General features: G+C 39.2%; 2 protein-coding genes across 2 annotated transcripts; both read right to left on the reverse strand.

Annotated features, from left to right (window-relative positions):
- Positions 1 to 283: 283 nt before the first annotated feature.
- On the reverse strand, positions 284 to 3,916 carry LOC307047544 (ferroportin; the record flags this gene model as incomplete). Its single annotated transcript, XM_079694551.1, has 8 exons — positions 284 to 543; positions 1,072 to 1,758; positions 2,171 to 2,431; positions 2,604 to 2,730; positions 2,926 to 3,041; positions 3,341 to 3,500; positions 3,652 to 3,719; positions 3,814 to 3,916. 8 exons carry the CDS (start codon positions 3,914 to 3,916, stop codon positions 284 to 286), a joined length of 1,782 nt encoding a protein of 593 aa, XP_079550677.1.
- Positions 3,917 to 5,647: 1,731 nt separating this feature from the next.
- On the reverse strand, positions 5,648 to 10,055 carry LOC307046348 (sodium-dependent neutral amino acid transporter B(0)AT3-like; the record flags this gene model as incomplete). Its single annotated transcript, XM_079692747.1, has 12 exons — positions 5,648 to 5,824; positions 5,923 to 6,085; positions 6,171 to 6,330; positions 6,817 to 7,021; positions 7,122 to 7,278; positions 7,468 to 7,596; positions 7,694 to 7,806; positions 7,898 to 8,008; positions 8,290 to 8,471; positions 8,597 to 8,734; positions 8,906 to 9,046; positions 9,887 to 10,055. The coding sequence occupies 12 exons, from the start codon at positions 10,053 to 10,055 to the stop codon at positions 5,648 to 5,650; spliced, it is 1,845 nt and encodes a 614-aa protein (XP_079548873.1).
- Between the last annotated feature and the right edge of the window lie 4,484 nt (positions 10,056 to 14,539).

Here is a 14,539-nt window from a genome sequence, read left to right on the forward strand (position 1 = left end):
TTTTATTGTAGCCACCTCAACTTATGTACACGAAGGGAGAGCGTGTCTCCCACTCTTTTTCACCTGAGTTCTTGTTTGCTGCGATGGCATGTGACCCTGCAGGAAGAAAGCAACCGAGGTGGGACACCTGCTGTGTTGTGCTGAAATGAATGACTAAGACGGGACTGGAGGGTTGCAATAAGATTGCTGTAGGAACAGGAGGGAGACATTCATTTCACAGGTGCAGAGTGGTGTCAGTGCTGGTAAACATCTCATGCCTGGATGTGTGGGCAAAGTCTGCTCCTTATGTGTCCAGGCGGCGTTTTCTCTTAGCTTTGTGTGCGTACAGGAAGTACATAGTGTGCCCAGTGGTGATGAATAATACAGAAATGATGACTAGGATGCCAAAGTGCTGTGGCTGTGGTGCGGAGATCACCATGATGAAGTGAAGCAGATCCATCAGGTAATTCATAGAGCTCTGCACCCCGTTCACCACACCCCTCTCTGACTCACAGATGTTCTCCTGCAGGAGCTGGGTCACTGTCAGGTCGAAGGACCAGAGACCTAAAACACAGATATCACTCGGGTTTAAAAGTTGAGCAAGCCATTTGCTAGAGCATAACCTATAGTTAATTAAACAGACATTTACATTTTTATAGGGATGCTTAAAGTCTAATTATTGAATGATGTAATAGTGGGGGATCCTGGTGGCTCAGTGGTATACGCCGCATGCCATATATTGATGTTGCCAGTCTACTGTCCACTATCAATATAAGGTTAAAATTCCCCCAAACAACTGTTATTATCAACAAGATATGTATTAAATGGGACAGTTTACTGTTAACCAGTACATAACAGTGCTCTCTGGTGGATAGACAATGTAATTGCCATACTTTCTCAACTATCTTAAACAAGGCATATTCAGTCATAATAAGCTAGCATTGGCTAATACTATCTGCAATGCAATTGTAAATGGGCAAAGCTCTACAGTTAACGGTATTCCCATGTATTGTACATCAATACAAGATATGGACTCAATTTGGACGCAATCATTTTGATAATATATTGACTAATTTAAACAATTTTACTCACCAATGCGTGCTGTTATGACACCCAAGAACAGAAGGATGATGGAGATGTAAGATTCTGGCACCGCATCAGAAGGGATGTTGTCAAAGAGCACAGTGTTGTTGGTCCAGTGGATGGAGGAGCGGTCTGGTAGCAGTGGTTGATTGCTTCCTCCTCTAAGAGCATAGGTGTGTTTTTGCCTTTGGCTGCCCATCCCTCCAAGGTCAGTGGAGGAGTTGGTGGTAATATAGGGCATCAGCAAACTAAGATCCATAGGGCTGCCCGGGGCAAACACAGAGCAAACACACAGCAGCAAGCAGCCCAGGTGGAGGCAGCTTGAGATGATGCCTGTGTTAACCAGGCCATAGGACTTCCTGAGTCTAGTGAACATCACGGTGCCCATCAGCCCTGTGATAGCCGATACACCCATCAGCAGACTGAGGAGAGAGCCGCTTATGCCCTGAGTATACGCATAGCCGGTGGTGATGCAGTCAAAGCCCAGGACTGTGGTGTAGAGGAAAGCCAGACCCATTCCTGCCAGGAAGACAGGCTGGCGATAGTAGGCCTTCCAGCCGTCCTTGCAGGTGCTCACCAGCCAGCGAAACCTCTGGAAACACAACGGCAGGTTGGTGATTTCTTTTAGGTGGAGGCTCGAGTTGCAGTTACCTTCTGTCTGAGGTTGAGGTTGAGGCGGTGCAACAGTACTTTCCCCTGATGAAAAAAATAAATTTTAAAGCCTTGTTTGGTGTTCTGAACCCTTAATGCTCTATGTGATGTTAGACTCACATCAAATGCTGACTACAGGTCTACACCATAGACTGGTCTACACGTATCTGTACATGTAGCCCATATGGATTGTTGAATACTATATGGAAATATTTTGGCATAAATGTCACTACATCAGTATCTTTTTATGATGTCTAATCCTCCATTACGCTATAGAAGCATTAATGGGAAGCAACATTTACATTTGTGTATTTAAAAGCTCCCTTAGCAAGTGAATGACTCCATGATGCTCACTGGCCTTAATTCACAATTTAGTAATCACATTACATTCTAATGGTAGTTAAAATCACAAATATATATATCTTCTTTTTTCTTTTTTAAATGACTCAATCCTTACCTTGTGACATTCTCTTCTCTGTCCTCTGCAAAAACACCTGATCCTCCTCCTCCTCCAGCACCGGGGGTTTGATTGAAAGAGCAGGGACGATGCGGTACACCCGTGACAAGAAGAAGAACTCCACAATGAGAGACACAAGGTTCCAGCCCAGGATGAAGCCACAGCCAACTACATTGGAGGCCAGGGTCATGACCTGTCCCACCGCTAGTGGGGCCAGGATGTTAGTCACCTGATCAATCCGCCTCATGGTTGCATTCATTCCTTTTGTCAGGATCAAAGACACAGAGGTTAATGCGCTTCCACTAGAGGACGGTCACTGAGAGCAGAAAAGTCTGACACCTCAGTGGTTTAAGTTTTTCTGAAGAACAGCCACTTATATGTGACAAAAATGGAATGCAACGAATGTGCACTGGCAGAAAACAAATCCCCTCACCAGCTAGGTGACCTCGGTTGTAGCCTGTGATAACCACAATCCAGTCCCTCTGAATGGCAATGGTCAGTGCTGTGCTTGCAAGGTTGGCCACATCTGCCAGGATGATCACCACCGTATAACAAACCACCTTGTGTGAGTTTTGCGATGCAACATGTTACTACGACAGCACAGAGTAGCCACAAGCTCAGAAGCAGCGACAACAAGGACACAGGACAGAGGGAGCAACAGCAGCAATAACTCCTCTGTGTAATAATCATGGTGAGTATTCTGTTTGGTATCAAGTTATGAAATGTAGTTTTTTGAACATTTAGTGTCTACTCACAGTTAGCCATCCATCCCAGATCTCTTCAATCCTTTGCTTATAAGAGAACACCAACATGAGCACAATGCTACATACTGTCACTGAGATGTTCTGAATGAAAAGAGACGCATGTGCAACTGAAATTTGAAACAAACAAACACAGTTTTAGACTCTCACAACATTGATGATATATTCTCTGCAAAATGAATGCTAGCCTTGACAGATATGAGCCTGCATTCCTGCAGGTGTTGAGTGCAGCTATCAAATCAGGGACTGATTTACACTTGAGATATCGTGTGAATGCAATTTGCCACCTGGGGATATAGGAAACCAGCAGACTTCTGAGCCCAAGATTGAAATCCGCTGACATATATCACTGCTCTACGATATATACTGCATGCTCAAATTTTCAAATGGGTGTGAGATTGTCACATACCTTTATTCCTGGGATTGCGATCAACCCAGTCTCCAATCAAAGCCCCGAGCAGGAGCACAGACCCGGCCACTACCAACCCAAACACCGCAGTCAGCAGCAGGTTACGGCCGTACAGCTCAATCAGGAACACAGAAATTGCAAAGTGCCACATGCGGTCTCCCTGTTTAACACAACATAAAAGAGTTTCATCATGTATTGTTTTGCTAAGACATCTTTGTAGGCTGTCACATCTCGACAACCTTGCCATGCTTTACGGTTTTAAGTCTTATCTATTTCTCCAGGAATCTGTATTTTCAGGGAAAGATTCTTACCCACATTGACAATGCTCCACTGACATAGATGAGAAACTTGGGACCCTTGAGGTAGATTAGAGTTGAACCTTGTGAGGAAAGGCATACAAAATGAATGAGCACACATGATGCTTGCTACAAATATGTTGCACAAGTTCTAGTTGGATTTAAAGTTGAGTTCACCTGGTATATTCACATCTCTTTTGGCTCTGTCATCCCTGATGTCGCCAGACTCAAACTCCACCACAACCCCCCCACACTGGGAGGCACCTGCTCGCTGGGACATTTCCTAGTGTAGGATCAAAGGTCAAAAAAACGGTTGAACTTGTCGCACTCTTGTCCCATTGTTGATACTACAGCGTGTCATTATTGAAGGTCACAGCATCACTTGATGCTTGGACCAACACCAAGGTTTCTATGTTGTTGATTATTCCAAGAATGTGTAAAACACTTAGGATTTTTTTACTTATTAACATGCTAGAAAGCAATTCTTTAAAGATCGGCAAAAACCAACTTATGATATTGTCTTCACAAATTAAATACACTTATTTGTCTTTACCAGCAACTTTATGCAACTGAAGGTAATATACAGTGTCCTTTTGACCTCAGCAAACTGCTTTAACCTCTTCAGTTGGTTTGCAACACATTGTTATTAAATACTTTTTTTAATATAAAAAACATAAATAACACCTGCCATTTGTCAACACAAATCAAATAGTGAACAAATAAGAAAATGAGGAAAAGACATGTCCAACAAACAGACTTCCCAATAGCATCAGCTTGACTCCTTGCATAGCTCTATAAATGCATTCTCAAACCGGCAGTAATCAAAGCACTCATTGGTCATTGGAGGGTCATCACCTTTGTTCTGATGTTACACTCAATCCTTGCTGTTGTTCCTCGATGATGTATCTTGTGCCATGTATCCTACATTGGGATGCTAGTCTTTCCTGAGAGCTGGAATTCAAGCTGTAGTAGTTTGAAAGGCTTAATAACATCACAGTGTTCAAGTGCACCATTGTATGAAAGTGCCAGAAAAGCAGAACAGGCAGAGGGACAACAAAGGCAGCCAGCATATTCCAAAGCACGTGACACCGGGGGGACAATATCACTGTCCACCCACACCACAAAAAGGACAACTGTGTAACTCGCATGGCTCAAAATACACACATGCGCATGGTCAGTGAGCACACGCATGCAGTCTCGACCACACAAGCCCCGTCCTACTACTCTCATACACCCACATGCACTGTTGGCATGCAAAAAAAGTTACATAAAGGTAGCATCATGCAACACTCCATCAGTCTTGCAGCTAGCAGAGTGTAGGAGCATTATTATAATATAACATAACAAAAGATATGTCTTATACAGACGGGAATGTGACTTACGAGATGATGCATATTGTTCACAATGAGATGATGATGTAAACATTACCTAGAAACTCAAAAATTGCTTCTAACATCAACTCATGTGGCAGAGATTGTAAGCAATTGCACTGAAAATCAATCTGAAAATCAATAATGTCTTTATCACAAAGCATTTAAAACAGTTATCCATCACTCTGTTTCATCCAATTTAAAACACCAACACAGGAAATTAACAGTTGTAAAGTCTGTCTTTAATCAAATATTAACAAAGCCTGATATTCAGCTCTAGACATTGGTATCCTGATTTTAATATTCTTCTCAGGGATATTATCTTGCTTTGATTTAATCTAGTTGACAGTGTTTGCATTTCCTTCACCAATATAAATACAGTCCTGTAAATTAAAAACAATATTCTTTGATTTAGGTTAGCGAAAACATTGAAATTACAGCTGCGACTGCCAATATGCTATTTTAGCAATAATGTTATGTAATTAGAGACTTGTAATACCCTAACATACAACTGATTGAAAATGGTATGAAAAAATCACAAACGTTATTAAATAACAATACAGTACATCACACAAATATGTACCACTGGTAGTCCTGACCGCCAATCAGATAAAACAGCTCATTTACAATTCTACGTGAAATTATTCATTTCGGTATGGATTTGGGTTGTTCCTGTCCATGATGTACTTCTTCAAGAAGCCCATGAATCTGTAGAAAGCCACAAGAGGAATGGATACAATAGGAAGGACAGATAGGAGCACACAGATAGCGTAAACCCATTCCGGATAGGGCTGAACGTCAGCAAGGGGGAAGTTCACCTGTTGGGGGAAAGGAGTAAGTCAATGTCTTTTTTCAACATCCAGCAGGTCGAACACAACTTAATGATGTTGAAAAGAAACGGTTTAAACTTTCTTACATAATCTGGGTTCCAGGCGTTATATGTTGGTCTCTTTTCAGCCGCGACTACAACGTATGCCACAAAAACCACCAGAAGCATCAAAGGGCTGATAAAGCGCCATGTGGCCTGCCAGTAGATGTTGGGCCTCCTACCTGTCATCCATTCAATGTCATCATTGAAACTGAGGGAAAAGGAGACCCTTAGTCAAATAACTGAACTATATTTTCATATTGCAAGTATAATAATGCCATGAATTACAACCTCACCGGTTTATTCCATAGATGTATACCACACTGATGATCTCAAAGAAGGCTATGATGAGCAGAGGCATGGATCCCACGTAGTTGTTGAAAATCCCCAGCCAGTAGTTTCCAGAGCCCAACGTGAAGATGAGAGCCACAGTAAAGGAGGTGAGGCAAATTAGCCCTTTTTAGACAAAAAAGACAATAAAGGAAATTGATTTTGTTTTATGCTGTTATGATTAATAATGGTGAATTAACTCATACAAAAGGTATTTGTTTAACAGTGAATTGAAAGTGTGTGCATTCCGACAGATAAAGACACTTTTGAATACGAAGGGCAAAATCATTATTCACGCTAATATTGATTAAAATGCAGCTTTTCGCCTCATATATGGAGATTTCCTGCCTTTCTTTGTTTTGCATCATATTAAACTCATTATTTTTGGTTTTGGACTGACAAAACAAGACATTTTAAGACATCACCTCAGACTTTGAGAAACGGGAATGGACATTGTTCACTGGTTTATGACATTTTATAGAACCATTGATTTATCTAGAAAATAATCAACAAATGAACTGTTAATGAAAATAATCCCTACTTGCAGTTTTTGTAATTTTATAATACAAACTAGTGATGAGTCATATAAGCTCCTCAGATATTTTGGTTTACCTGTCAACACTTCCTTAGGAATCCAGGCTGGAATAATGTTCAGGTCCAGCAGAGGAGTAAGGATCCCCTCTAGATTCCCAAACATGGAGGACAGGCCCAGGCTGAAGAGCATGATGAAGAAGAGCACCGCCCACACCTGAGAGCCTGGCATATGTATCACCGCCTCAGTGAACACAATGAAGGCCAGTCCGGTTCCAGACGCACTCTACAGGAAGGATCTGAGACGTTATCTCTTACACAACAACCTCACAAAGGTTAATCAGAAAACGATTACAATTATTATCAAAGTAACAGATGCGTTGTACCTCATCCAGGAACGTCTGTAGGTTACACGTCTTTAGATTGAGGCTTTCGACCTCTGAGGGATCAGTATTGTTTAAATGGTTAAACCAGTCATCATAGTTTTCCAGAGTTATGTTCTCATTCCCAATGTTGAAGGAATTAGTCAATCTTATTATGTTCCTAAAATCAAAGGAAATTCAATTAGTTAACACTACTAGTACAAGCATCACATCTTATAATGAAAACTAGTGGGGACATCTTTTCATTAATCAACTGTGAAAATAGATGTTTCTTTTGTACTGATTCATTGATAAATATTATAAGTAAAAACACAAACGTTTACAGCATAATTCCCTTTATGACACATACCAATTTCTGCACTTATTAAAGTTTTCATTAGCTTTAAATCCAAGAATGGCAAAAATTGGAATGGATGCATATATTGACGTGAAAGTGTTCATAAATCCAACAATTAGGGCATCTCTCTCACAATCATTCCTGCAAAGATAAAGCACATTTTCAGTTTTATTTTATAGTATTTTTCTATTGTGTACATAATTCTGTAAAAATGAAAAAGTGTTTATAAAGGTCTTACTTCTGAACACTATAACTGGAAAAAGCAATAAGTCCTCCGAAGCCCAAACACATAGAGAAAAAGATCTGAGTAGAAGCATCCAACCAGACATCAGGATTCTTAAGAGTTTCCCACTGCAAAGAACATACTTATTGTTAGTTAGACATCCATTTGTATTCATTACATTCAATCATTAATTCAAAATAAAGCTAATATCAAACTTACATCTGGAGTGAAGAGATATATTAAGCCATCTGTGGCCCCAGGCAGAGTCAGTGACTTGATCAAGAAGATGGTCAAAACCAGATATGGGAAGCTGACTGTGACATAAATAGCCTGTTGAAACAGATAAATGCTGATAACATATTTCATATTCAAATCAAACGGAAATACAGATTTTTGTAACCTCTCGAATGCACTCCTAATGTGTGCGGCATTTCATATTCATTTTATTTTTACATCTTATATACTGTAGCTGTGTACAGAAGGCCAGTCTTACTTTAATAGTTGTAATATGTTTTAATGAGTTCTTGGTATCTCGACTGTAAGATATAACAAATAGATATAACAAATCAAAACGTTTTTTTTTAGTATTACTTAGAACAGGTCAAAATTACCTTTCCAATAGTCTCGATTCCCCGTATGAAGCAGATGTACACGAGGCACCAAGCAGTTGCGAGACACAGTACGAGCCACCACTGAAAGGAGCCGCTGGTCTCAATGTTTGGTGTGATGTTCAGCGTTTCACGATACCAAAAGTAGTTCACCGCCGAGGCCTTCTCACATTCACTTACATAGCCTGTATGAAAGAGATTGTTCATCATGAAATAATGTATTGGACTATTTGTCTTTTACTTTAGTTTTTAATCAACCTTTATCTTTAAATTATATTATTATGAAAAGATAAGATAAGTAAAAAAATACCAGTATGATTCAAGTTTATTGGACAGTCCCTCCAAGGAAGTGGGCTTTGAAAGGAGTGGAATAAGTACCAGAGGATCCAGGCAATGATCATGTTGTAGAACAGGCTGATTAGGAAGGAGACTGCCAAGGAAGCAACACCTGTATATCCACATTTACACATTCACAAAGAAATGTATGAATGTTACGAAAGGCAGTGATTTCCAGATAATCATGCACACCACAACTTTATTTTGTAAAATACATACAGTACATCCCCTTGTTTTGGCTTATTGCTTTCCTGAGTAAATGGTATTGATTGAACCTTCTCACCTAATCCTCCCATGTAAGGGGAGATTGAATTCCACACTCCAATACTTCCCATGCGGAGCCGTTGTCCGATGGCCAGCTCTATGTGCAGAAGAGGAAGTCCCTCAAACACCAACGCAATGGCATAAGGAATTAGAAACGCCCCTTCAAATAGGGCAAATCAAAGTCATAAGAATGGCCTCAATGACTGATAGGGGACAATAACACAATACATATGAGATCAGTTTACTTCAAAATAAACATTGGCAATGCCTTTTATTTTTGAAGGTCATTCGGTTTATGATTACTGGACATTTTACTATCAACAATCTGAGCTTTATCAGACCCAGCAATAGCTCTCAACACCAGGGGCCTCATTTATAAGAGGTGCGTACGCACAAAAGATGGCCTACGCCAGTTTCTACGCACTGATGGCGATTTATAAAAAACTAACTTGACGGGAAAATGTGCGGTCCTCCACGTAAACTCTGAACCATGCGTACGCACTAAGAACAAAAACGGGAGGGACGAGAAACTGCAACACCGTTGGCAGAAGGAAGAATGGAGACAAATGTGTGACAACTTAATTGTGTTCTGGAAAAACAAGATAACAACATGCAAATAGAAGCAAAGTAATATTTGCATAATTTCTGAAACCACATCTCATCAAAATAGAGAGTGGGATAGTTATGGTTAAATAAAATCTAAAGATAAAACTGTTTAAAAAGAATATGTGACTATTGTGAAGCATTTCAGTATAACTGTTGTAGTGTGTTTTTGCGTCTGATTGTATAGTGAGATTAACATATTGGAAATAAAGGTTGTAGGCTATTTAAGGGAATTAAAATGATAGTAACAGCTTTTAAAGCAGTGTAAATAGTTTATCATTGTGTTGTAAGAGCCTTTGGATATATTAATACAAAATATTTGTCAAACCAAATATTAAAAAAAGGTCAAATATTTGCGACCCACTTTACTGTTTTGTTATCATCAAAAAGCTCTTACCTCCTCCATAGGTTTGACACAAATATGGAAATCTCCACACACTACCGAGTCCCACAGTAAAACCTATGCAGGTTAGCAAGTATTGAACTTGATTGTCCCATTGTGGTCTTTCAGCGATGTCTTTAGGTTCATCATCCTGCATCTGCTCAGCACTTCCAGGTGTATCCATCACTTGTTTTCGTTAGTATTTCAGAATATTGTAAGAGGCAAATCTTCTTTTATCTGACTCGTTCACTCTGTCTGAGGAGAAGGGGAGGACCTGGGATCTTGTTACCTGTTTGTATCAGGAGGCGAAGGGGCAACATGTTCTTTATCAGCCTCGTATTTTGTGTTGGCTTTTAGTCCTGTGGGAACAATCTGGTTTGTTTGTTTAATAAAAAGCCCTCGTGTAAAGCGGCGCTATTTGATGTTGATTACAAAGCTGTTATGAAAGTTATACTATGCAGCATAAATAAGGAACCCCGAGAGAAAACTGTGCAAATAAATTCCTTTTAATTCATAACGTGATACAGTCTACATTGCATTTATTATTTTACAGTTGTACAAGGTTTCCATTACTTCAGTCAATGGTTATTATCCCTTACAAAAGGTACCGTACAAGTATCTATTGTGGATGCAGTTCCTTATCAAACTTAATTTGAATTATGTTATCTTTCATATTCATACAGACTACAATCAGTCAGATCCATTATAATTCAATTTAATATTAAAGTAAACTCATAAAGCATGTATTTACACATGGTAAATGCATTTAAATAACAATAAGCAACTGATTTAATTACTATTTACTTCTCAAACACATCACAATAGTGACCCCAGCTGGACAGATTAATGTACTTTCATTGCATGGCTCGAAGTTAGTTTCCTTTTGGGATAGTACTTCCTCCCATTCTTAAAATCAAATAGTGAATCACATGGTAAACTGTAGCTGTCTAATCAAAGTTAACCCCACAAAAGTATGAACTCACAGCGTTACCCTGGGATAGTAATCTATTATGGGCTTGAATTTACGTCATTAGATTTTCTCTTGGTCAATTTCTTACAAAATACAAATTAGATTAACCCTTGTGTTGTTTTTGAAAGCTCTTACAGTTCATGGTGTTCGCGGGTCAATTTTGACCCATAATTTATTTCAGTCCAAAACACACCAAATTATACACTTTTTTTTAGAGACCTTCAGACTTGGCTCAAATTGTCAAAATCAGTTTTGTAGTGTTTAGCTGTTGTGGAGGATATCATGAAGACTTGTTCCGATAAAAAAAACTACAGTAGAGCGTAGTTATTATATAATTTTAACTTGAAACGGGTCACAGGAGACCCGAAAACAACATAAGGGTTAAGAAATATATATAATGTTATAACCTCACAAAAAGTTATAGGAATAAGGGCCCACCTGGGGCTTCATTTATAAAGGGATATACGCTCAAAAAATGGCCTACGGCAGTTTCTACGCAATGTTTGCGATTTATAAAATACTAACTTGACGGGAAAACGTGCGGTCACCCATGCGTACGCACTAAGCACAAAAACGGGCAGTAGGGCCTGGCTCATTTCGTGGCATCTGCAGGCAGTGGCAAGTACTTCCGGCATCTGCCACAGAGGCCGCTACTCCGTGGTATCTGTGGCAAGTATATGCCACAGATGTGGTATCTGTGGCAAGTATATGCCACAGATGCCACAACTTGCCGTGGCAAGTATATGCCAAAACCATGCCACAACTTGCCGTGGCAAGTATATGCCACAACTTAGATATGCCACAACTTGCCGTGGCAAGTATAAGCCACAACTTGCCGTGGCAAGTAAATGCCACAAGTTAAGAGTTAACAGAAGGTCTATGGTAGCTGCCACTCGCCTTCCGTGGCAAATGCTGATATTTAAACCCGTATTTATCGCGTAAAATGTCGCTGTTTTGGCATGACTTTATCGGACTGATCTGTACACAAGACTGATGATCTGTTACTGATGGTCCGATCTCTATTTTTCAAAAAGATTCAACATTATTCGATAGATTTTACTTGGAGAACGTGGTTTGTTAAAATAAATAAACGTGCTATTTATATGATAATACTCAAGATATATTATTAGTAAGTTGACATAAAGATCTAACATTGTTGACCAGAGGAGGGAAATAGGCTAACTTGTATACTCAAGTACTGTACTTGTGATTTAGAAATAGCCTACTTGTGCTTTAGTTGAGTATGTAAATGGTATGTTACGTAGTAGGCTTACCCCATGACTCAGCGTTCTGTCAAGAACTCGAACAATATAAATTGTTCGCCAGTTTCAAAACGCAATAAAAGGGTGGATAAAAAAGCATGCATTGTGTCTTGATTTTTAATATACTGTCATGATTGTCTTAACGGAATAACATGTTTTGTTTAGATTCACTGATATCAATATCTAATAAGAATAATCTGAAGCATTTAAATAAAAATGTTCAACCAGAATTAAAATATTAAACAACAAAACAGATACAATGACATTAATCTGTTTATTAACGACGAAAATAATACAAATGAAGTACATATGCCTGGATTTAAAATAACACATTTATACATGTGTACAATCAAATATAACTGTCCTTTGCCTCATTTATAAAATATAAATCTTAGCATCTCACTAGCAGTGGCAACTGCAATCAGTTACAGCTGCCCTAAGTCTGTAGCCAAGTCTAATAACACCATTGTACACGTTGCTGTGTCAATACAGATATTATTTTTTTTATTATTTGTCTTTACCAGTAACAATACACCTGGTTATCGTAGCAAGCAGTGGAAACTCCCCTCAAGAAGCGACAATTGCCAAGGGCTTGCGTTGCAACGCTCACTTGCCAATATTTCTTTTTTTATTACAATATAGGCCTATGTTTAGCCTACTATCATAGATATAGCACGTTTGTTTATTTTAGCAAACAACGTAGGCTATTCCAAGTGAAATTGAATATAAATGATAATTTATTATCTTTTTGAAAAATAGAGATCGCACATCAGTCCTGTGTACAGATCAGTCCGATAAAGTCATGCCTAAACAGCGACATTTTACACGATAAATACGAGTTTAAATATCAGCATTTGCCACGGAAGGCGAGTGGCAGCTACCGTAAAACTTCTCTTAACTCTGGCGTCTTGTGGCAACTCCCGTTCAGCATGCGCAAATGCCACGGCAAGTTGTGGCATATACTTAACGGCAAGTTGTGGCATATGCTTGACACGGCAAGTTGTGGCATCTGTGGCATTTACTTGCCACGGCAAGTTGTGGCATATACTTGCCACGGCAAGTTGTGGCCTCTGTGGGAGATGCCACAAATGCCAAGGCACATGCCACGGCGAGTAGTGGCAACACTCATTGTGTTCTAGTATGATAAATAAAATAACATTGTACCTTGAAAATCAATGCATTGTTCATTCGACACGTTGGTGGTTTTAGGTAGGCTATACAGCGACCCCTGGCGGTTCTAGTGTGAAGTAAAAGTAGAAGTAGCCAACCTAAATGTTGGAATACTCTGTTACAAGTAAAAGTCATGCGTTAAAATGTTACTCAAGTAAAAGTGCAAAATGATTAGCATAACAATATACTTAAAGTGCATATCACATGTTTTCATTATAATGATTGATCATGAAAGTGTTCTCAAAGCTGATAAAGGTGCAGCTAGTTTTAATGACTTTGTATACTGTAGTAGGGTATCTTGTGAATTTACTCCAGGAGTAACTATAAAGTCTGATTTAAGACTTGATTATATGTATCATCATTAATCAGAATCTGTAGTAAGTCACTAAAGGTAGCGTATTAAATAAATGTAGGGGAGTAGGCTACAATTACACAATTTACCTCTGAATTGTAGTGGGGTAAGTAGCCTACTACGTAACCTACCATTTACATACTCAACTAAAGTACAAGTAGGCTATTTCTAAATCACAAGTACAGTAGCCTACTTGAGTATACAAGTTAGCCTATTTCCCACCTCTGGTCAACAATGTTAGATCTTTATGTCAACTTACTAATAATATATCTTGAGTATTATCATAAAAATAGCACGTTTATTTATTTTAACAAACCACGTTCTCCAAGTAAAATCTATAGAACATATAATGTTTAATCTTTTTGAAAAATATGATCGGACCATCAGTAACAGATCATCAGTCTTGTGTACAGATCAGTCCGATAAAGTCATGCCAAAACAGCGACATTTTACGCGATAAATACGGGTTTAAATATCAGCATTTGCCACGGAAGGTGAGTGGCAGCTACCGTAAACCTTCTCTTAACTCTTAAAGGCCATGTAATGCATCTAACACAGGTGTTTTTTAACATGTAGTTTAGATATCACCAGAATAAAAATAAATAAAAATGTTTAAAGTTTCGTCATAATTAAATGACATATACGTTAAAAACCGATGTTGGTTCCGAAGTTTGCCGAGTACGCCCCCGATCACTCCCGAACGAGCGGTGACGTCACACGTGGCAAACATTGCCATTTGATCAAATCAGTCCAAATGGCAAGCAACGCGATAACTTCAGACAGCGACAGCGACAGCGATCATTCAAGCTCAGATTCAGTGGGTTATCTGGATTCAGTTACAGAAGTAGAGAGTGAACCAGCTAGCCTTTCACTTCAAGGCATTTTGCCTTATAAGTACGAGCCTCCTGCCCAGC

This window comes from Notothenia rossii (genome assembly GCF_949606895.1).
Source record: "Notothenia rossii genome assembly, chromosome: 7".
Taxonomy (NCBI): domain Eukaryota; kingdom Metazoa; phylum Chordata; class Actinopteri; order Perciformes; family Nototheniidae; genus Notothenia; species Notothenia rossii.